General features: G+C 42.3%; 3 protein-coding genes across 3 annotated transcripts in view; 1 reads left to right on the top strand and 2 right to left on the bottom strand.

Moving 5' to 3' along the window:
• Positions 1-181: 181 nt before the first annotated feature.
• Positions 182-3,468, bottom strand: LOC311363747 (proline-rich nuclear receptor coactivator 1-like). The gene is made up of 2 exons (XM_084483715.1): positions 2,847-3,468; positions 182-2,195 (listed from the first exon to the last, which is right to left on the bottom strand). Exons 1-2 carry the CDS (start codon positions 3,219-3,221, stop codon positions 1,722-1,724), a joined length of 849 nt encoding a protein of 282 aa, XP_084339841.1. The 5' UTR covers positions 3,222-3,468; the 3' UTR covers positions 182-1,721.
• Positions 3,469-4,802: 1,334 nt separating this feature from the next.
• On the bottom strand, positions 4,803-11,478 carry crip2l (cysteine-rich protein 2-like; the record flags this gene model as incomplete). The annotated part of the gene is made up of 8 exons (XM_084484271.1): positions 11,359-11,478; positions 8,556-8,650; positions 7,767-7,824; positions 7,133-7,264; positions 6,451-6,519; positions 6,106-6,200; positions 5,518-5,575; positions 4,803-4,867 (listed from the first exon to the last, which is right to left on the bottom strand). The coding sequence occupies exons 1-8, from the start codon at positions 11,399-11,401 to the stop codon at positions 4,803-4,805; spliced, it is 615 nt and encodes a 204-aa protein (XP_084340397.1). The 5' UTR covers positions 11,402-11,478.
• A 1,973-nt stretch (positions 11,479-13,451) lies between these two features.
• Positions 13,452-21,225, top strand: part of rad51b (RAD51 paralog B) — a 31,632-nt gene continuing 23,858 nt past the window's right edge. The window contains exons 1-8 of the mRNA XM_084483802.1: positions 13,452-13,650; positions 13,737-13,850; positions 14,016-14,120; positions 14,564-14,700; positions 15,002-15,121; positions 15,466-15,649; positions 18,639-18,681; positions 21,023-21,141. Of these exons, the coding sequence (XP_084339928.1) occupies positions 13,567-13,650; positions 13,737-13,850; positions 14,016-14,120; positions 14,564-14,700; positions 15,002-15,121; positions 15,466-15,649; positions 18,639-18,681; positions 21,023-21,141 (906 nt within the window). The 5' untranslated portion in view covers positions 13,452-13,566. The remainder of the gene's footprint in view (positions 13,651-13,736; positions 13,851-14,015; positions 14,121-14,563; positions 14,701-15,001; positions 15,122-15,465; positions 15,650-18,638; positions 18,682-21,022; positions 21,142-21,225) is intronic.

Below are 21,225 nucleotides of genomic sequence, written 5' to 3' on the forward strand. Positions count from 1 at the left end.
TAAAAACCTAAATAACAATGATACACTAAATACAATGAACAATATTTGTGTCGATGGGAATGCAGTGCTGGGGGACTGACAACTGGAATGTCAGGCGATTGTGTTTCTGTTGTGGTGTGTAGTCCATACTGTAGTCTTGTGGAAAAAAAAACGACACACAGTGACAACACATTATGGGTAATCAATCTTTAATTTAAGTATTCAATTTAGATATGAATGTTTCATAAAACAAACAAAAGACAAAATGATTGCATGTTTTGGTTGGGGAAAATCAGTTAAACTTGTTCAAAAGCGGATGGATAAACACTGCTACAGTAATACAATTCCCTTGATTTGTGTGACATCACAGAAAAGACACAAACCGTAGTCAAAAGCTGCCTGCATTTGTTCATAATCACAGTAAAAAAAAAATGCATGGTACACAATCCTATAGTTCTCTGGTGAAATTCAAACATAATCTCAGTAAACATTTTCAGTGCTTTGCATGAAAGAAACATGGTGGTTGGGAGCAGGGCAATGGCCGAACAAACACAAATAACAGTCTTTAACTTTACCTGTGCTATTTATTCCAAATAGGACAGGCAGAAAGCCCTCAAAAGACTCCATTGTGGATGTTAATTAATACAGCCATTCTTCTCACACATAAAACACGTTGGGAGTCTTTTCACATTATCTGTGTGTCCTGGAACATCAACACAGATTTGTCGTTAAGGCTCTACCAGATGTACTAACCTAGCTGGGTTCCACGGAGCCACAGTGCAACAAATAACCATACCCAACACTTGTACCCAACAAGATCAGCACTCCCTGGAAAAACAATGAATTGACATTTAGTGCTAATGTTTAGCCATTCCAGCTGACCTTATCTGCAACACTTCACATTTCTAGTCACAAGTTGGGACATTATCTTTGCACAATGTGATTCTTACTGGCCGGTTAAAGAAAATATGTGTGGTGAGACAGGTACAAACCTGCCCACCACAGCTGCTTGACGCGGCCGTTTGCTTCCCCCACCCATATCGTTGTTTCTTCATCTTCTTCAGTGCAAAAAAAACATACTAAGACTATTGCGTTACATTCACAGTGCCCCACGTGGGTGCCGTGACCCATTGGCGGAACTGCAAGAAAGTGCCTTTAGGAACATATGAACAGGTTTCAGTAACAAAACTAGAATCTGGAGTTTAAAAGCATGTTGAAAATATACACGTATATCTCTACAATAATGTACATTGACAGCGCTTCAGTTAAAATTGTCAGCCCACAATGGGACCTGGCAAAACAAGAGAAGGTGCACATGTGGCTTTGTAAAAAATACCCACAAGGACCTCATTAACCACCTTGCTCTTGACATTCTAACACTCTCGCTTCCTGGAAAACAATATGTAGGCTTTCCTGTGTGACCACAACAGATATATTCTGTTACCTCTGTCTTTCAAAAAATGTTAAACCAGACACCGGAATTGTACTCACTAACAATCTGTGACATTGAGCATAATAGCAAAAACTGCTAGATATGCCGTCTCAATGACACATTCAACAATGCTGGCAATGTGTTGCATATCAGAGGAAAACTGAAGGTGTTTCAAAACAAAACTCCATGCCATCCGCCATGATTCACTCTAGGTCGTAAACCCAGAGCTCTCAAATACCATTCCTTTGACCCACTGACGTATCGTTTACCTATAGTTTGCATCATGTTCAATCAATCAAACAAACCAAAGTCACGATTGCCCTTGCACCTTAAGGAGCGACTTCAAGTGAACAGTCATCTGCTCCCGACTCTGGTCGCCTCGCTGTGGCGCACTAGCGGGACCCACCCAGTGACTGGGGGGTTTGGGCAAGACGCTTGGAGAGGGGGGCTCACTGAACTTGGCTCCGGCGTAGACCTTCTCGCCGTCCTTGAGGTCTTCTTCGTGTGGCGCTGGTCGCGGCAGAGGCGGCTTTGCCAGCGTGATGTTTTCAGCCGAGCCCAGAGGCCTCTTCTTCCGTTCTGCTTGTCTGGGGGGCTGGAGGGGTGGGGGAGAGAGCTGCTGCTGCTTGCTGGGGTCTTTCCTCCGAGAGGGCTGAGAGAGGCCCGGGGCGCTGCTCTGCTTGGTGCGGCCCCTGTGGTCTTGTGGTCGGCTGTGGGTGTGGCCGACCAGACTCCCTGGTTGGGGGGCGGTACCCTCCGGCTTCCTCCCTTTGGACTTCAGCAGCTGTGTAAACAGCACAAATAAAAACGGTTATTATGTTGTTGTTTTTAACAGATGAAACATATGCACTATAATGTTATTTAGTCAAGAATATGGCTTATAGAATGTTTTTTTGAATAACGTTCTTTGATCATAACGACTGGCAATAATGACCATTTATGATTAGTTTTTGTTTTATATACATTTATATATTATCTTTGTAAACCCATTATGACCCAACTCAACATGTGCGCTATTGTATACAACAATAAAGTAATGTAATATTATTGTCCACATGTAGCACTCGATCGTAGATCCCCATTTTTCCTTTGTTGTCTTGTGTTTATGCGGTAGAATACGTGTGGCAAGTTCAATTATTTCGAGGTAAACCATAGTCGACATTCTGATTGTGATAAAACCCATCGCCTAATCAACCTCGAGCAAAAGATAAAAGTAACAACTACTAGACGTGTTGATCTCTCTACCGTAGAGTTTCGATTCGTCAGCCATTATGCGAATGCGTCATTTTTACATCGCCTCGGGCAGGCTACACTATGTCCATTCGCGGGGATACATCTCCTGCACGGTCTTAGAACTCAAACACGACGAAAAACATAGGATAACGGCGCTTGCACAATGTATGCATTATTAAATTAAATAAAAACATGTTGTTACCTCTTTTTTGGGTCCTGGCTTAAGCGGGTGGAGAGTCAGCACGGTAGACGCGCCGTGTGGGTGCCCGTGTTTCGGCTGCACCGCGGACCTGATGCCCGACGACGTGGTGACATTGTTGTTATTGTGGTCCGCGACTCTAGCGGGGTTAGTTCCTTGGTGTTTCTGGATATGGTGATGGCTGCCCTGGGGAGGTCGAAGAGAAACCGCCGCCGTCGTTGTTGACGTCGAGCGAAGCCTTTTCCCACCTTTCTTCAGCAATACGTGCCTGGTTTTGTTGAGGTTCCCCTCGTTCTTCGACACCATCGAGACTGGCTTGTTGTTTTCAACGTTACCGATGTCGTTCCTGTCGCTATGACACAGAGTTTCGTCCAACATGACTTTCAAACTGCGAATACATACACGGGATCCGAACTTTTCCTGGCGGCAAGTTTCTTTTCTCGCTATCCGAGCGGAGCTAGCGACGACGTCACCGTGTTTTAATTAATGCTAGTAAATAACAAAATATGCTTCCTCCTGTGCTTATTTGCCACTTGTATCGCCTGTGAAGGATATCGATTCTGTGGCGTGCGTTAAATGAAGCAGGTATGTTGGTTTTCTGAGCCGATGTTCTCCGCGTGATGGCGTACCCCGAATAGATTGTCTCGACTCTCGACTCGCACAGCAGCACCCTTTTTCCGGTGCTACGTCACCGAAAGGTGTGCCTAGTATCATGACGTCAATGTTATTGGGTTGCGTAATTTCCCTAGAAGTTTAACATTATGGTAGACATATATAATAATATACTGTATATGAAAAATGAATAACTTGCACTCAATACACATTTTAACAGATTTGTTTGTCCGAATTGTATCTTAGTTCCGCTAATTTTGTTTTGATTAGCACTTAGGCCTATTTATTACCTCTCTTTGTAATGTATTAAAATCTAAATAACCTGTCTGTCTTGCGTTCTTATTCGCATCATATTTCGGTTTATAAAAAACTCACATCCATTTAACACATTTGGTTTCACACCATTTATTGTACAAAATGTGATTTGACAGATGACCTTTTCAAACCAACCACCGCACAACTGAATACGTCGAGATAAATTGCCCTTTCTTCAACATGAGCATGGACATTCTCTACTTTCTATATTTTTTACTGCACTAGAAACAATTTAGTGTTGATAGTTTAAAAAAAAAAGAAATATATACCAGGCCACTCATTTGGCAAAAGGAGAAATCACACTTATTATTTGGCTAAAATTAACACTTTAACGTGACACAATTTAAAAGCCACCGCTTTTTTAAACATCATACTGGTGGATCTATAAGGTTCAGCTTCAATACAAAAAATAGATATATAAACAATATAGAAATAAAACTGAAACATACATCAGATCCATCTCTGTGTGTAATACATGTTGTGTAACACGTGTTAGTCACCGTGTGGGTGGAAGGCAAAAATACAGTGAGAAGCTGTTACTGTCCCAGATTGCAACAACAGAAAGCTACGTAGAGAGAGCTTCTAAGTAGGTCATCGAGCAGGGGGTAGGCCGCCCCCCCCACGGGAAGGGGTTAAAGACATTTGGGATCCTCCAGAGTTTGATGGGGGGCTGGCAGGGGGTGGTCTTCAGGGGTAAACGTAAACTAAACCTTGTCCTGTGGTTATTTCCCATGGTGCATTTGTTTCAACATTTTAGATCAGGGATGGTTATGTTTATGCTTAAAGATTGAAATTGCCTGATGCTGGGGCTGGTTTGGTAATGCTGACAGATGGTTTAGTTTAGGTATTAGGTTAACAGATGGTTTACTTAAGTCAACATTATGGTTTTGTTTAGTAACCACATAACTGGTGGTTAGGTTTATGTATTTGTTTAGAGGTGGTTGAGTTTAGGTAAGGGTCTTAACTTCAGGTCATAAGGCCTGTGGAAAGCAACGCATCATGGAAGCAACCACATGAGAAGTATAGTACAGTTTATGGCTGTGGCTCAGCCCCGCTCTCGTCATAGATGTAGCTCCCCACACCTCCTGTGTTTACACCTGGTGAGAGGTCAGAGGTCAAAACAACACAGCTTTAATGAGTGTACTCTTGCGCTTTGCATTTTCCAACCAACCCTTTTCTAACCAAAACTGTAATGCACTGAAATCACAATGAACCTTGTTATTAACGGACATGACACCATCAGACATCATTACTAAACAACTTTGTTACTTTATTCATAACTGCCTTTTTTACTTACTGGCCTTTATTAGTAACTGACTTGGTTACTAACTGAGTTTGTTACTTAGTGACTAAGTTAGGTTAATAACAGATTATTCTACTCACTAAACCTTATTAACCAACCTTGTCACTTAAGGACCAAGTAATGGGTGTACATCTGTCCATATATTTAATTAATCAAAAAATTGTGTAGGGCTTTTATTTTATTTGGAAATTATATGTGTAATCTAACACAAAATAAATGATACCTGCTTTGGAAATGATAATGCTCTGCAAACATATTTCTCACCCTTACATTTAAAAACCCATATAGTTGTTACAGTATGTCTGTCATTTACAAATGTTTTTACAGTCTCTCTTTACCACACCTGTTCAGTTCTTCACCTCCCCTGTTATAGTGGAACAGAGCTGGGTTACAATACTGATGTGATGATGGTTAAAAGTAAATGTATCATGGGGAGACATGTACCTTTGGGCCCAAACAGGACAGCATAACATGGTTTGTGACAGTACGGTTGGCCATCATGCTGCAAGAGAACAAGACAAGACCCATTAAAACAAACATCCCTGAAACGCCAAAGTGTTCAACATGCTTCCACCCCAAACAGAATGCTACAGGAGTCCCAACCGAAAGGCTGTGGGTTCGATCCCCTCGGCAAGATGCCTAAGTGCTAATGAAAATTCACTGTAAGTTGCCTTAGATAAGGTCTGTTTTATTACTAAATAGTCATAGTCAGTAGTAAATAGTAGTCTAGTACTGACTATAAAGGAGATCAATAAGTCAAGGGTTTAATTACCAATTACCGATTGTATAAAAAGAACAATTGAACCATTTCAAAAATGTATTATCAAAGGACAAACCCTCTCATTTATTATGGGTCTGCTACTTCTATGTATCAGTAGATTAAACTAGTGATGATCGGGCTATCATATATATATCCCAAATATCCCAACATATCTAACACCAGAGATATATAATACCTGATAGATTTGCAGACATTGAATACTATAGGAGACTATGTCATGGTAAAGGATGGGTAGTGCGTTTTTGTCTCACCTCTGCATGGCTGCCAGGAGTGAGGGTCTTACTGCACCTCTCACAGCGGAGACAGGGACGGTGCCAGTTCTTACCCAGAGAGGACACTCTCTCGGCTACACACACACACACACACACACACACGTGCATTTACACACATGGACAGGCATGAATGGGGGACACCCGCAAGCACACAATACACAGGCATACATGGACGCACACCAAGCACACGCGCACACACACACACACACACACACACAGGAAATGTACATTATCACCATGGAAGTTTTTGTTTGATATTGGTTTGTGCAGTCATGTGCTCATTTAAAGCTGTATGAAGCAACATTCACAAAAGCCCAAACTCACCAAAGTAAACGGTCTTGTTGCACCGGGGACAATCGTTGGGCCCACCGGAGAAGGACGTGAAGCTGGCAGCTGCAGGGGAACAACAGGGTCAGGGTGGAGGGAGAGGTCAACATCTGGACTAGCATCACCTAGTCATTAACACAGAGGCTGTCCCACAAATCAGTCTTTAGATCCACATCTAAAAGCTGACACATCTGGATGAACGTTTCACTTTCTTTATATTTGCTGTTCGACCCTTCATGTTGCTGGAGGTGGAGATCTGGAAGAGCATTATTGGCTATTAAAGTGAACACAACACTAGTAAACAATGGGAAGACAAGCCAAAACATCCTGTCTGGAGACCGTTCAAAAGAAAAGCATCTGTAAGGGTTTCAAATAAACATAACATAGACTGGCCACTATAGAAATACACTTACTCAAATCGAGTAGAATACCTCCATACTAAACAGGAACCAAGGCGATAACTCCGCCCCTTACCATTTCTGGTTTGCAGCTCAGGCTCTGCACTGTCTCCCCCCATGAGTTCTAATAAAGTAGGACTGCTGGATCCCAGATAACCACTGAAGTCATATCACTGGTATTATCTCTAGAGAACCAAATTACTGGAGAAAACAAATTTAGTTTGAAACCCCTGCTATGATATTGATCTTGAACTCTTGATATGAACCCTATTGATTCTTACCCTTCACGGGGCCTCGCACAGGAGGCCTCTTCTCCTCAGGGGGCTTTGAGTCTGTCTCCATGGAAACGCTAGCAGGAGCCTCATTGGCTGGAGTGTTGTACACGTAGGAGCCCGCACCACCAATGTTGACACCTGAAACATGATGATATCACCACACATCAGTTTTTGTCTGACTCATAAACAACAATTACAGAAGAAGTTGAAACTGATTGTTTCCAGAGGCTTCCAGGGGAGCAAGATGATGATGAAAATCCATAATCTGAAATTGGGTACATTTTATATTGAAAATGGTCATTGCAAAAAAATCCTTGACAATGTGATCTGCATGAAAATCTCTTGATTTTCAAAAATGTACCATTTCCTAAAGTTTACATTGAAAATAGTGGTTGTACAGAAACGGGTAGCATTTAATACAGTGTGCTGATATGTAAAACTAAAAGGGGATTGTGGTTTTTCTTTTTTTTTCCCGTGTTTTTTGTGTAGTGTGTAGTGCATTTTGCAAACTCATAATGAAATTTTGTTTAATAATGTTTTATTATGTATTGGATTGGAAGTGTGTATCGTATCATGACCCCTGCCTGCCTGCTAGCTCCTTAGTTTTTGCAATGGAGTGAAGAAAGATGGGTAACTGCACCTTTTGGTCCATAGAGGGCAGCATAGCAGGGCTTGTGGCAGTATGGAGTTCCGTCATGCTGCAGAGGCATAAAATAGATAATAATAATAATAATAATAATAATAAAACATCTAAATTGAACAGAAAATGAATTCTTCCCTTGTTCGCTCATTTTTTTTAGAACTTGATATGGTAATATATTGCTTCAACACGATGGTTTGTTGGATAACATTTCCAAGCAAAAATGATTGGACCTTTTAAGGCCTTAATCAGTAGTCTTAATCCTGCTGTTGTCACACATTAAATCATAAAGGATAAACAACACACATTCCTTTCTGATCCCCTTCACACATCTAATCCAGTTCTTATATCATGGAAGGTATAAAGTCAGATCATTATCTGTCTAAAGACACCATGACGGAAGCTTTGAGTAGAATAATAACAAATGACCTTGATCTTTTAACAGTAACCTTTCACCTTTACCTTCATTATTGTTTTACTTGATATATCTCTTTGATTTGAGCTTAGACAATACCTATCACTTCTTACTGAAAATAACAACTACTCTTAATAATGAATTACCTATTTTACCTCAGCTAACTCATTCTTTCACCTACCTCAACTTATTTGACCTTACCTTGAATCAGACTTAAAAGTGCTCCCACACCTGAATCCAACACATTCTCAATGGCGGAGAAAGGTCGGGAGGGAGGGGGGAGGCTTGTTTATTCTGAAACCTGGCTCTTGTCTGCTCTGTCTGTACAATTCTCAGACATGACGTACAGGCCCTTTGAGGCACAGTGGACTCACCTCAGCATGTCCCCCAGGGTTCAGGATCTTGTTGCAGCGCTCACACTTCAGACAGAATTTGTGCCAGTCCTTCCCCAGTGAGGACACCTTCTCCGCTGAGGACACAGCAGACCGCCGGGTCACAATCAGGGCACATATATTTATATACTTATTGATTCTGGGTCGATCAGATTGACAACCACATGGAAAAGCCAAATGAAACAAGGACATTTTGAAATAGTTTAGAAAGTAAACAGAGGACAATTTGGAAAGGAGAAGAGTGTATATCACGTTAACACCTTGGTATATACTAGTAATAGAAACATTATTCAAATAATGGCTCAATGATGGAGATAGAGTGCTCCCACTCCAATTTGTCATTTCGTATCCAAGACCGGAACCCTGATCAAGAACTGAGAAAGCATACTTGTGTGTGGTTGTGTGTGTGTCTGTTTGTGTATGTGTCTGTGTGTGTGTCTGTTTGTGTATGTGTGTGTGTGTACACGCATCTCAGAGAAAGGGAGGTCCCTGTGCTCCCGTTAATTAGGGTCCATATCGGCTCTAAGTGCATTCTTTCCATTTCTCTCTAAAGGGCAGCGTGGTATTCAGCTTGGTTATCACTCAGAGGGGAACAGTGGTCTTGGATACCCTAGTCTTACCCCTACCCCTTACCCCCAATTTGACCCTTTATCCTACCCCTTCTCATACCCTAACCAAAATCCTAGCCTAACCCCATACCCAAACCCCTATCCCGAACCACAAACCCTACCCTCAACCATATCCCAATTATAATTTAACTTCTAGCCGAATCACTAACCCCAACCCTAATATCAACCATAACCCTCCGTCTTTTTGACAGTTGTTTATTACATTATCCTCTCCTTGAGTCTATGTCCACTCCTCATGTCTTGGGAGTTTACATACATATGAGTTACCACACTTACACACCTCTTACATACTAAGCACACATAAGTGGACTCCACTTACAGCAGCTTTACTTTGCTTAAGAGACCACACATTGTATGCATTTATATATTTAGTGGTTTCTTTTCATCAAAAAGAAAATCCAAGATTTTGAAGCAGTGTTGCAAGTTTGCTGCACATCTTTAATTGAAAACATATCACATTGTTTAACATATCCTGATCGATGTTGTGATGAAATATCAATAGTTCAGATGTCGTAACTTTATTCGGGGCAGAAAGAGAGTAGCCTAAAGAAAAAATACTTCTTTCTAAATAGATGTTCTCTTCCACCAGATATGATAATGGGAGTGAGTGTTTCACTGGTTTATCTCAGGACTATTTTGGCCTGTCCTAGAATATCCACCCTGATACCGCCGGCTCCTCTGATTGGCTAACTGGTTGCTGTGAAGTTCACTTTCCCCCAAACCCACACACACACACACACACACACACACACACACACACACACACACACACAAACACACACACACACACACACACACACACACACACACACACACACACACACACACACACACACACACACTTATTGCCTATAACTCATCTGTATATGAAGGTTTATAAATAAGTTATAAATAGTTATACAATTATTAATATTATAATATTTAGAGATCCATAAGTGCAGGTGTATCAACATTTAATACAAAACCCATTTGACTATTATTATTATTATTATTATTATTAGCGTTCCTCTTTATGGCACTTCCCCGGACAGGCGTAGGGATTCTTAACGTGGAAAAATGAAGGCAGTAACCCATTACGTCATCGACTAGGAATAAAACAAACATAGAGCTCATGATGCAAGGAAGCCAACTTTTCTTATACCTTTCCCTGAGCAACTGATTAATAATGGATTATAGCTCATCATGTAGGCCTAGAAGAAAATGGTGAGGAGGACATATCTTTGAAACCGTATGAATGGTCTTTGAATATATATTCCATAATATATATTCGTGACTGACTCCAATATTTAAAATAGCCCTTAAGTGACTAACAGCATGAATGTTATGTAATATTAACATTGAGCTTAACATTTTGCCTTGAAATAAGAGTGAGTAGCCTACAACGATAGAAGATGGCTGTGACTCATGTAAACCTCAAACAACCCCTTTATTTCAATTCAAATACGCTCCAATGAACCTCGATCATTCACAGACACCCACTACTAATCAAACACCATCTTCCAATATAACGAGCGTTTGATCGGGGTGGGGTCCGTTTTGTCCTCGGTGGACCCCCCCAGGTTTATTGGCTGCAGGGGGAGCTGTCCATGCCAGTTAGTGCTGAACTTTGCTGAAATTACTCCTAATCACTCCTTTGTTCTCACGAGAATTGAAATTAAATGAGAGGCTAACCCGATCTATACCTCGGACGCATCATGTGCAAATAATAAATAATTTAGCATCGCCATGTGGCATGACGTTATTGTAAGACGACTGGAGCTCAGCGTTGTGAAATGTAAATTTTTTTTCTTTAAAAATAACGAGGGAAAGGTATTTATCCTAATCGAATAAATAGTTGCTAATGTTATGCTAGGTTAATGGCAATGGCCGATTAGTTTACGCTTACAAATACCATTGCGTTGCAGGTGTCTGACATTGAAATGCTGTCAAGTCGGCAGTCAGAAGTCGAGGGAGAAAGGAATGAATGATAAATACGTCAACATTGTAGCTAAAGCAGACTACATTTATTGGTTATATAGTTTGGTTGAAACCTGTGAGTTTTTAGTACACAAGCCCACTACATCTACACTATACATCTTTATAGAAAATGGCGACGTAAATCAAATAACAATACAGTACATTTTGGAGCAGTCTTAATAGAAAACACGTTGACTTACCAAAATACACAGTTTTGTCGCATTTGGGACATTTTGATGCCATGTTCCGTGTACTCTCTTCACTATATGACGTTTCCTCTCAGTTGATGTGTAGTCTTTTAGTACCGAGCGACACACCTTGCACACAGAGGAACCCCGGGCTCGAGACCCTCGATGTGGTTGTTCTGCTAATTTGCATAACTCCTCCCTAGAGTTGACGTAATCCTCAGCAAACCTGTTTCTAAGATCCCTACGGTTTGAATGTTGGACTTCAAAAACAGAAAAGAATAAATAGCAATAAATAGCAAGCCACAAATTATCACATGATCCTTGTTTATGATGTGGGCTAAATTTGGACTGGACATTTCCACATTTCAGTGTACAACCGGACCAGGATGAGATATAAGCCTACTTATGACCCTGGTTGTCACAAGTAACTGTTATGGAAATGCATTTAATCCTGAATGGTAGCCATGCCTGCATTCAACAGCCCCCCCAGCCCGCTCTGGCCATCTCTCTGTTTGTTTTTTTGGTTCTGTGGTTGTTAGGGAACTGCAGCAGGGTCCAGCAGTAGCAGAATGTTAAGTGATAGTCTGCAGGCTCCGAGATTGCTGCACTCCACATTCCAGATATATGGGCTACTTTACTTCTGCAGTACATGCCCCTGTACTGTACAGTAAAGAATATAATGAAGATGGTCACTTTGGAACAATGTCGATCAAAAGCGTATTTTGTTTGATGCTGGCTTCCTGATCTAATACTCATAGTCCAAGAATATAATCTAATTATCAAATTTACTCTTGGATAATAATAAAACGATTAAATTATATATCTGCTTGTTGCAAAGATAAAATGCCTTGGCTTCAGTCTAGACAGAATATATTAATTTAGTGTAATTAACTGAGATAAACTAGGGCCTAGCTAGAGTTCTACTTCTTCATTCCCCACAATCAAGTGAGAGTCTGAACATCAACATTTAAGGTCTACAGTTTCTTATTTCTAATAAATTACAGTAAGCTCAATGTGCCCCTAATAAAACTTCAGCGGCTCTTGATTTTCATCCAAGACAAATGTATTTCCATCCAATCGCGTTGGCCAAAACTCGCCTTCTCAAGCCTAGAGTCAACATCTATAAACAAATTGAACAAAGATGGAAACCATGATGGGAGATGTTCTTTCCACGGTAGCCCAGTTTGATCCCTGGAGACATACAGGGCCATGGGAATCCACTAAGCCTAACATAAACACCCCCAGACTGGGCTTGGGCCACTTAGGAACGCAGTCTAAGGCCTGTTCTTGTCATGGCTTTGAGATTACTTATTTTTTCATAAATTGTTTCATATCTACAGTATGCGTTTATTATTTTAAAAAAAAGTACGTTTAACTGATGTTTTGCGGCTTATAAGCAGACTATAATGAAAATTAGTTTTATTTGCAGGTTGATTTGAAGTATTGGCCTTGTCTCAGTATCTCAGTTGATCTGAGGACAGACAATGGTCCGTCTCTCCTCCAGGGTTGGGTCTCCGATAACTCTGATAGGGTCGGTGTACAGTGGGACTGGGACCTTTATATTTCATGCTTATATGGAGCTCCATGTGTTTCAACATAGGCCTACATAGGCAGTTACACACCCACACAGGGTGCCTCCTCTTTTCCTCCACTCCATCCCTCCCTCCCCCCCACACACAGACATGCTCTCTAACACACCACGATCTCCCTCCTGCATTCTCTCTCTCTCTCTCTCTCTCTCTCTCTCTCTCTCTCTCTCTCTCTCTCTCTCTCTCTCTCTCTCTCTCTCTCTCTCTCTCTCTCTCTCTCTCTCTCTCTCACACACACACACACACACACACACACACACACACACACACACACACACACACACAGTGGCGATCTTAGCCCTCTTGGGGGGGGGGGAGAGTGTTCAATTGCGGGCGGGCAGGATTGTTGACGGGGGGGAAGATAAAGATATCTTTATGGAAGATAGAAAATTGTGTCTAATATGACAAATAATGTATCCATTATTACTATGTTGATTTAGAAAGAACAGTCAACTGCATGTAGTGCTGATTAATTCAGTAATTGCCTACATTGACCACAATGCACCGCGGCCAACTGTGAAGCGCTGAGACGGAACTGCTAAAGATTGTTGATAATGTTTGACTCGTTATTTTTCATTCATTTATCCAGCGTTATCTTGTATAAGCTGTACATTAAGGACAAACCGAACACATGGCAAGTAAAAAACTAAGAAGAGCGGGTGTGTCGCAGGAATTATGTGAACTTCTCAAGCGTCACCATGTGGAAAGTTGCAAGGTAAACAAACCCGAGGCTAGCTTACAAAGTTATGGAGTACTCATCAAACCCGATGTTGTTAATCCTAAAATGTGTCTCCTCGGCAGGATCTTCTGTCCCTTACCCCGCTGGAAGTGATGCGGGTTGCGGGACTGAGCTACCAAAATGCCTTAACTTTGATGCGATCTGTCAGCAAACAATGTGCGCCCCCAGTCACAACGGTACTGTTCTCTCTCCGTATGTCTCTGTATCTATGAGATACGATGTCTCTCTATCTCTCCTGCCAAAGAGGATTTATCCGGACGTATTCAAATGCTAGCTACAGTTGTCAAAACTACACTCGTAGTGCACACCTGTGTTTATCTTTTGTTTGATTTATTTACAAGCTCTTGGAGCTGTGGAAGCCGAAGTCTGAGAGTTTTCTTTCCACGTCTCTCCCTGCTCTGGACGATTTCCTCCGTGGAGGTCTGCCCTTGGGGACCATCACCGAGGTACTAATTCTCAAACTGTCTCATAATGTTTATCTATCTGTTTTGGTTCATCCCGCCATGTATAACATAACATGTCGTAACACTAAGCAGTTATCTACTCTCTTTACGGGATGTATTGTGTGTGTGTGTGTGTGTGTGTGTGTGTGTGTGTGTGTGTGTGTGTGTGTGTATGGGGGCGGGGTCCCGGTATCAAAAATTTACTGAATAATGAATGGTAATTAAATGAGGATATACAATGAGGAACTGCAGTTTCTCACTGGTTTGATCCTAAGCTGCTCCTGGTTTAAATTGTTTAGGTGTCCATAAAGACTGTGTGGTGCTTTCAATCTAAACAAATGCAAAGTCATTGTGTGTATACCCCTAATCTGTGTGTGTCTACTGTGTGTTTACGACTATGTTTACGACTATGTTTACGTGTGTGTGTGTGTGTGTGTGTCCACCAGGTGGCGGGTCCATCAGGCTGCGGTAAGACCCAGATGTGTGTGATGCTCAGCGTCCTCACCACCCTCCCCAGGGCTCTGGGGGGGCTGGACGCCGGCGTGGTCTACATAGACACCGAGTCGGCCTTCAGCGCAGAGAGGTCAGAGAAGTACCCCCCCACCTGCTCCTGTCTCAGCTATGTTGCATTCCGAGCTCCCAGCTCATTCCCAGCTCATATGATGCAGGATTGATCCCTCAAGCTCCTAGCTGTAGCAGGGAGATTTGTACACTCAATTCAAACCACTACTAAATGTTGACCCCCCCCCCCCTCCAAACTGCAAACTGTCCACTACAAAGTGAACAAGTAAGGGATTTTGGATTTCTATATACAGAGAGGGATTCTTGACTAAAGTTGACTGGACTTATATATCATGTATATCTTCTTTGCTGGGTGGGGTCAGGCTAGTGGAGATGGCCCAGGCGCGGTTCCCAGAATACTTCTCCTCCAGGGAGCGGGTTTTGCAGATGGCCAGCCGGGTCCATGTCTTCAGGGAGCTCACCTGTCAGGACGTCCTCAACAGGTAACCCCCCCCTTCAGGTCTCTATGATATGGTCATGTCCTCTCCTTCATCTTCTGTCCGTTGATATTCATCTGGGACATTCTGTTTTACTCCTCTTTTTTTCTCTCTTTCCCCCAAATCTCTATTGTTTCTCCCTCTGTCTCTCTCTTTTACCATCTTTCTCCCTTCCTCCCTCTTTCTGTCTCCCATGCTCTTTTTCCCTCTCTTTCTCACTCTCTCTCTTTATACCCATCTTACTCATCCCTTATCTCACACATTTCCAAAAAGAATAATTCGCATATTTCTCATCTTTCTCCATCTCCATGTCCTGTGTCCTCTGTCATCTGATTGGTCCATCCCTCCAGGCTGGACAGACTAGAGGTGGACATTATCTCCACCAAGGCGGGTCTGGTGATCCTGGACTCGGTGGCTTCGGTAGTGCGTAAAGAGTTTGACACCACCCTACCGGGTAACCTAGCGTCTCGCTCCAACCTGCTGACCCAGGAGGCCTCCACACTCAAGTACCTGGCGCACCAGTTCAACATCCCAGTGAGTTTAGTTGCTCTTCACAAGCAAACCCCTTCCCGTTTTTGCCTGTGACCTTCGTCTTTTAGGTGAGGATCCTAAGTTTTCCTAACGTAAACCGTCACATTAATTCGTTTTCAACGTTAGACCACTAGATGTCCCTGTTGTCCCTTTTCAAAGTCTGTATTTCTGCCTACAGCTGAATATATTTATCTTCCAATTTAGTACAGCATTCAAATCCACTGTTGTGACGAGGACATTAAAGCTATAAGATATTTACATAATCATTACCTTTGTTTACATGGTCACACATTTACATCAGCAGTAGATTGAAGCCTATTTGCTGCTCTCTTTTACATGCAGTTGTTAATTTAAAATGCAATACCCATATTGGGACAGAAGGGGGCAGGCAAGATAGCATTTACACAGTGGTTATGTCTGCTTTCTTTATTGAGGAATTTATTGATGTTATGAACTTTTTCATCCTCAAAGGAATTCCCTTCAATTAGAAATCAATATACTCCAGATACAACTCAAATAATATCTACAAACTTAACCACAACTGTTGTGTACTCTATCCGAAAATATAAATCACGTAGCCTATTTATTTATTTATAGCAGACAGTTCAACCCTGGCCAGCTATAAATCAACATTGTTTTGTTCTGAAGTTAGTTTAGGTTGCAAGCATCTTGAGAGGTGATCAGTCATTGGCTGCTGCAACAGTGCTCTGGTTTCTGGTTCAAAACTTTATATTTGCATGTTGTCATTGGGCAGGTGCTTTATTTCACTATCTAGTCATTTACGAGACCAGACACTATTATCCAAAGCAACTAACAGTGAATTCAACAGGAAGTGGTTGGGAAAGTGATTCCCAAGTTTTAATGGACTGTGACCATTTTGAGTTATGAAATTGCCTGTACGCCCGACTTTGACTATTGTGCATCAGCCTCCACACAAGAAGTTTTTACTCAACTTCTGCCGCTGCATCCCTTTACTTCACATTCAAGAGATTAATAGTAGTTTGCTAGTGGTTTGCTATGAATCATTAATCATTTGGTTTTAATCCAAAGAATATCTATGAGTTTAAAAATAAAATAAAAAAGATAAATGGCTTAAATTGATCATCAAATATCTATAGATTGTGTCAGAACAGACCCATATGCATATCAGGGGACCCAACTGGTTTTCTGACCCCAAGGTTGCTTATCGATGCCTACAGGTAGACTACAAATGTTAGGATATGAATCCCTAAACCTGTGGCTGGATGTTAAACACCCTAACCACAACACTATCCTGACTTAAGTCAGTCAGAAGGGAGAACGATTGAAGACAAGCAACTACTGATGATGGAGCATCTTTGTATTTAAGTTGAAGGATTGATTTGAATAACAATCAGTTAGTGCAGGATTGTTGCGGGAATGAAACCCAACCAGCTACTAGTACACAATGGGAATCATAGTACTAGTCGGTTCTCTAGTTTTCTGTCCTCAAGTGTGGTTGTGACTTCACTACTGAGGCCCAAGTCAACCACACAACCAGACGCGTGGGGTTGGTCTGAGCCTAAGCCCACCACCGGGGTGGGCTCTTTGAAGGGGTGTGTGTGTGTGTGTGTGTGTGTGTGTGTGTGTGTGTGTGTGTGTGTGTGTGTGTGTGTGTGTGTGTGTGTGTGTGTGTGTGTGTGTGTGTTTCTATGTATGTGTGTGTGAGCGAGAGTGGGTGTGTCTATGTGCATGTGTGTGTTTGAGAGCGAGGGTGTGTGTGTTTGATGTGTGTGTGTTCGCGTCTCAAGGCCGCTGCTTGGCGTATCTTAGCAACAGGGCCTCGGCGATGCCCTCCGCTGTTGTTCAAATACGCTCCTGGTCTCCGTCTCCGCGGACTGCCTGGGTCACTTCATCTCCCTCCTGCATTCTCTCTCTCTCTCTCTCTCTCTCTCTCTCTCTCTCTCTCTCTCTCTCTCTCTCTCTCTCTCTCTCTCTCTCTCTCTCTCTCTGTTCATTATTTTGTCTACACTGCTCTACCTCCTCGGCCAGAACCACCGCAGCTCTGTCAATGTTTTGGCACATGGATGTTTGTGGTGCGGTGGAGCGCTGTTGGAACTCGACAAAGTAAACAGCGTATTTTCTCCCCATTTTCTTTTACCCTCCCTTCAACTTCGGTATCAGGGAAGAGATCTGTCCTGACAAGATGCATCCATGTGTGTGTGTGTGGGTAGTTGCCTCCTCTGGCCCCCCTGCTGTAGTCCTCCAGCAGATGAGCGTTACTGTATAAATACAAGCCGTTCATCATGCGGTCCTGTACAACAGCAGCAGCAGGAGGAGGAGGCTGTTGTCGGGTGGATTAGCGTTGTCATGGCGCTGTTTAGAGTGTGTTATACAATATTTCATCACACGCTTCGCCTCTTTGTGCAGATTACAGAGAGTCTTCTACTCTGGTGGCGAAAAAAAACAGAACGTGCACAAACACCTTTTCAGTCCCCGAACGCGCTTCACAAATATGGGCTTGAATATAGTCTGCGTCAAAGTCACAGAACAACAGCAGGATTCCGACTGTTTGGACCAACAAATAGCTCCCGCTACTATAGCAACCGTTGCCACGGCATCGACTCTTTCCCGGGGCGCTATAGTTGTTTTTGAGACACATTTTTGAGATTTTGTGTTTCAATGAAATTGAATTGTTATTGATTGATTGATTGTTATTATTAAAGGACTATTAATAATGGTCTATTAAGTCAGGATCCTATGTATTTAGAGCACATGGCTCTGCCAATGCACATGACATTGATTGAATTACCAAAATGAAATTACATATGAATAAAGTCACAAATAGGGTATTATCCAGGTCAAATGCAACCACACACACACACACAGAACACACACTTTCCGCTGGTTGTTTTTGTGTGTAAGTGAATGAGGCATTAATTGTAATGGTTTTAGAAAAGTCCTAATGATTTTTTTAAATCAGCTCAACCACCATATTATGGCTAATCTTTTATTTATTTTTCTCTTCGTCTAGGTTGTCCTGACCAATCAGATAACGACGTACCTTGGGAATGGAGGTGAGCTAGTTATTTTCTTCCAGATATCATGGGTTCACCGGGGTTGCGCTAGTTGCGATTGCACTGGGATCATTTTCACTAACTTGTGTTGCGCAAGGTTTGGGCTGTGCTAGGTTGGGTCAAGTTTGGTTGCCAAAAGTTTTTGTCATGAATCATGTGTGGTTATTTTGTGCGGTTTTGGCTCTAAGGATTATGACAAACACTTATTTACTTGTAGATAAGTTTACTTGTAGAGCTTTTCTTATACTGCTTCATTAAGCTGTAATTCTCAATCCATACCTCTCAACCCCCCCCCCCCCCCCCTTTCTCTCTCTCTCTCCCCCCTCACTCCCCCCTCACTCTGTCTATCCCCCCATCCCTTGCTCTGTGGTCAGGCACCATGCCACAAGTCCTTCTTTGAGGCTGGCCCTTGATTCCCAGTGTTTAATCTGGTGGAGCGAGCCAGCTTCCCTGACCTGCTTTTGGTGAAAACCCTCCAACAGGTTCAGCCAGTTTGAACCCAGCTTGGCCCAGTTTTGCCCAGCCCTGCCCAGCCCTATGCCAACTGTACCGTAGCTGGGCTGCAGTGGACAGCCGCTACACCGCAGTGTTGAAACAAAAAAGTCACTGTTTTCATTTGTATACCTTTTGTACGTATAATGCAACATTCAATTCAATCCCGGAGAGGATGTGACTGTTGGCTAATGGAATCCAGAGACGGATGAGAGAAGGAACAAAGTTCAGTTAAAATGTACAGTGAAATAATGTACATTGATGAGTGAAGGAACAAAGTTAAAATGTACAGTGAAATAACTTAGGAACTTAAGAATAATTAAGAACTTGTTCTTAATGATCTGCCTGGTTAAATAAAGGTTTAATAAAAAAATAATAATAATAACTATGAGAGGCAGGGTTGCAAAGACTTGATGCCCGGCCTTTTGTAAATCTGTTAGATGCTTACAGTGATGTAGCGATTACTGGGAGAGTCTGAGGGAGTGGACTTTAGTTGGCAGAGTTTAACTATATGGGTCACGATCTGATATCTGGCACATTCCATTTCACAAAATGAATCCTCATAAGCGATAATAATATCATAATAGATCTTTAATAATAGCAACAGGATAAGAACTGGTGATTCTTTTATCCTTTCATTAGCTGACCATAACCCTGGTTTTGATTTATTAACTTTAATTTTCCGTGATGATCTGTGCAGCCGCACAAGCTTAGCACAAGCTAAACTAACCAACACCCAAGAGCACAGCTAAACTATGCTAAGCTAAATTAACCCAAGCAAAGCTAACCCAAACAAAGCTAAAGTAAACTTCAGCCAGGGGAGAATGTGTGGGCAGACAAAGGGAGGATTAGAAGATGCCGTTGGGTTAGCGAGAGCTGAGGTGGATTTAACAGGACCCCAAGGGCTGACTTCACGCAGCCCTGCCTTTTTATAAAATACAAGTTCATAGGAGGTCAACTCTGAGACAACGTGAAACTGAGAAATCTGAGCATATCTACTTCCCCTAATGTGTTGTATTCCCAAGAAAAAACGGGTCATTAGCAGGACAAAACGTGGGAGGAAAGGAATTTGATCAAATCCTTTAGGGTCGGATTGTGTAATATTGACCAAACATACAAGCGATCCAGCTGCTTGCTAGCTAGCTGTTGGATAGCGCGCTTCTTGCTAGCAAGCCTACTGCTGTCCTGTTGCTCACTCGCCTACTGCTAGCCAGCTGTTTGCCGACCTATTGCTTGCTAGCCAGCTGCTAGCTAGCCACTGCTGCTTTGTGTTGAGCATGTGGAGGTTTCATATGAGGGTGATCCATAGACTGTATGAAAGTGGTGACCTGAAACATGTTCTGTGATATGATTGGTTGAAAAATGTATCCTGCCCGAGTCTACAAGTCACGGTGGCTATCGGTGGCAAAGATCTTGAAAGATTTTAATTAAAACAAATGTCTGTTAAGGCACCATCACAGAATGAGGTAACACAATGGTGTTTTTCATGGCTATGATTCACTTTCCCGCCAAGCATTCAACTCACAAGCAGCACAATTAGTGACGCGTTCTCCATCACCCATTGATGGTTGTTCAGCCAGAGTGGCAGCCGAACCGCAACAGACTCGCTCTTCAAGTTGTGTGTCTAATGGTGTACATTTTCTTTAGTTTTTGCTATAGGTGGCGCACATATGGATGGAAATTTGCTGCTTTAAAGTAGACACAATATGTTTTTCAGGTGTTGAAAAAGTAACTTTTTGTCATTTTCAGTGTGGATGTATAGTACTTTATAAATAATCAAATGTTAACAAGAACCATTTCATTGGATGGTAGCGTTTTAATGTTGTTAATGTGGCTGGCGTCCCAACAGGTGGTGGCGCTCCCGGTGAAGGGGACTCTGGGTTTGTGATGGCAGCGCTCGGGAACACATGGAGTCACACAGTCAACACACGCCTTATCGTTCAGTATGTGGACGCCCACCAACGACAGGTGAGCTCTCACTGTCGGCGTGATCACCCACCTGTAGACTACGGTTGAATCTTTTGAGGGTGCCGTTTTGAGTTGAATGGTTGG

The sequence above is a fragment of the Micromesistius poutassou genome, assembly GCF_964030765.1.
Source record: "Micromesistius poutassou genome assembly, chromosome: 19".
NCBI lineage: Eukaryota > Metazoa > Chordata > Actinopteri > Gadiformes > Gadidae > Micromesistius > Micromesistius poutassou.

Bases quoted from the DNA above. Each gene is read 5' to 3' on its own strand.
- LOC311363747 (XM_084483715.1), bottom strand. From the start codon at position 3,221: ATGTTGGACGAAACTCTGTGTCATAGCGACAGGAACGACATCGGTAAC. The intron at 2,196-2,846 runs GTAACAACATGT...CTGTTTACACAG, and splicing joins AGCCAGGACCCAAAAAAGAG to CTGCTGAAGTCCAAAGGGAG.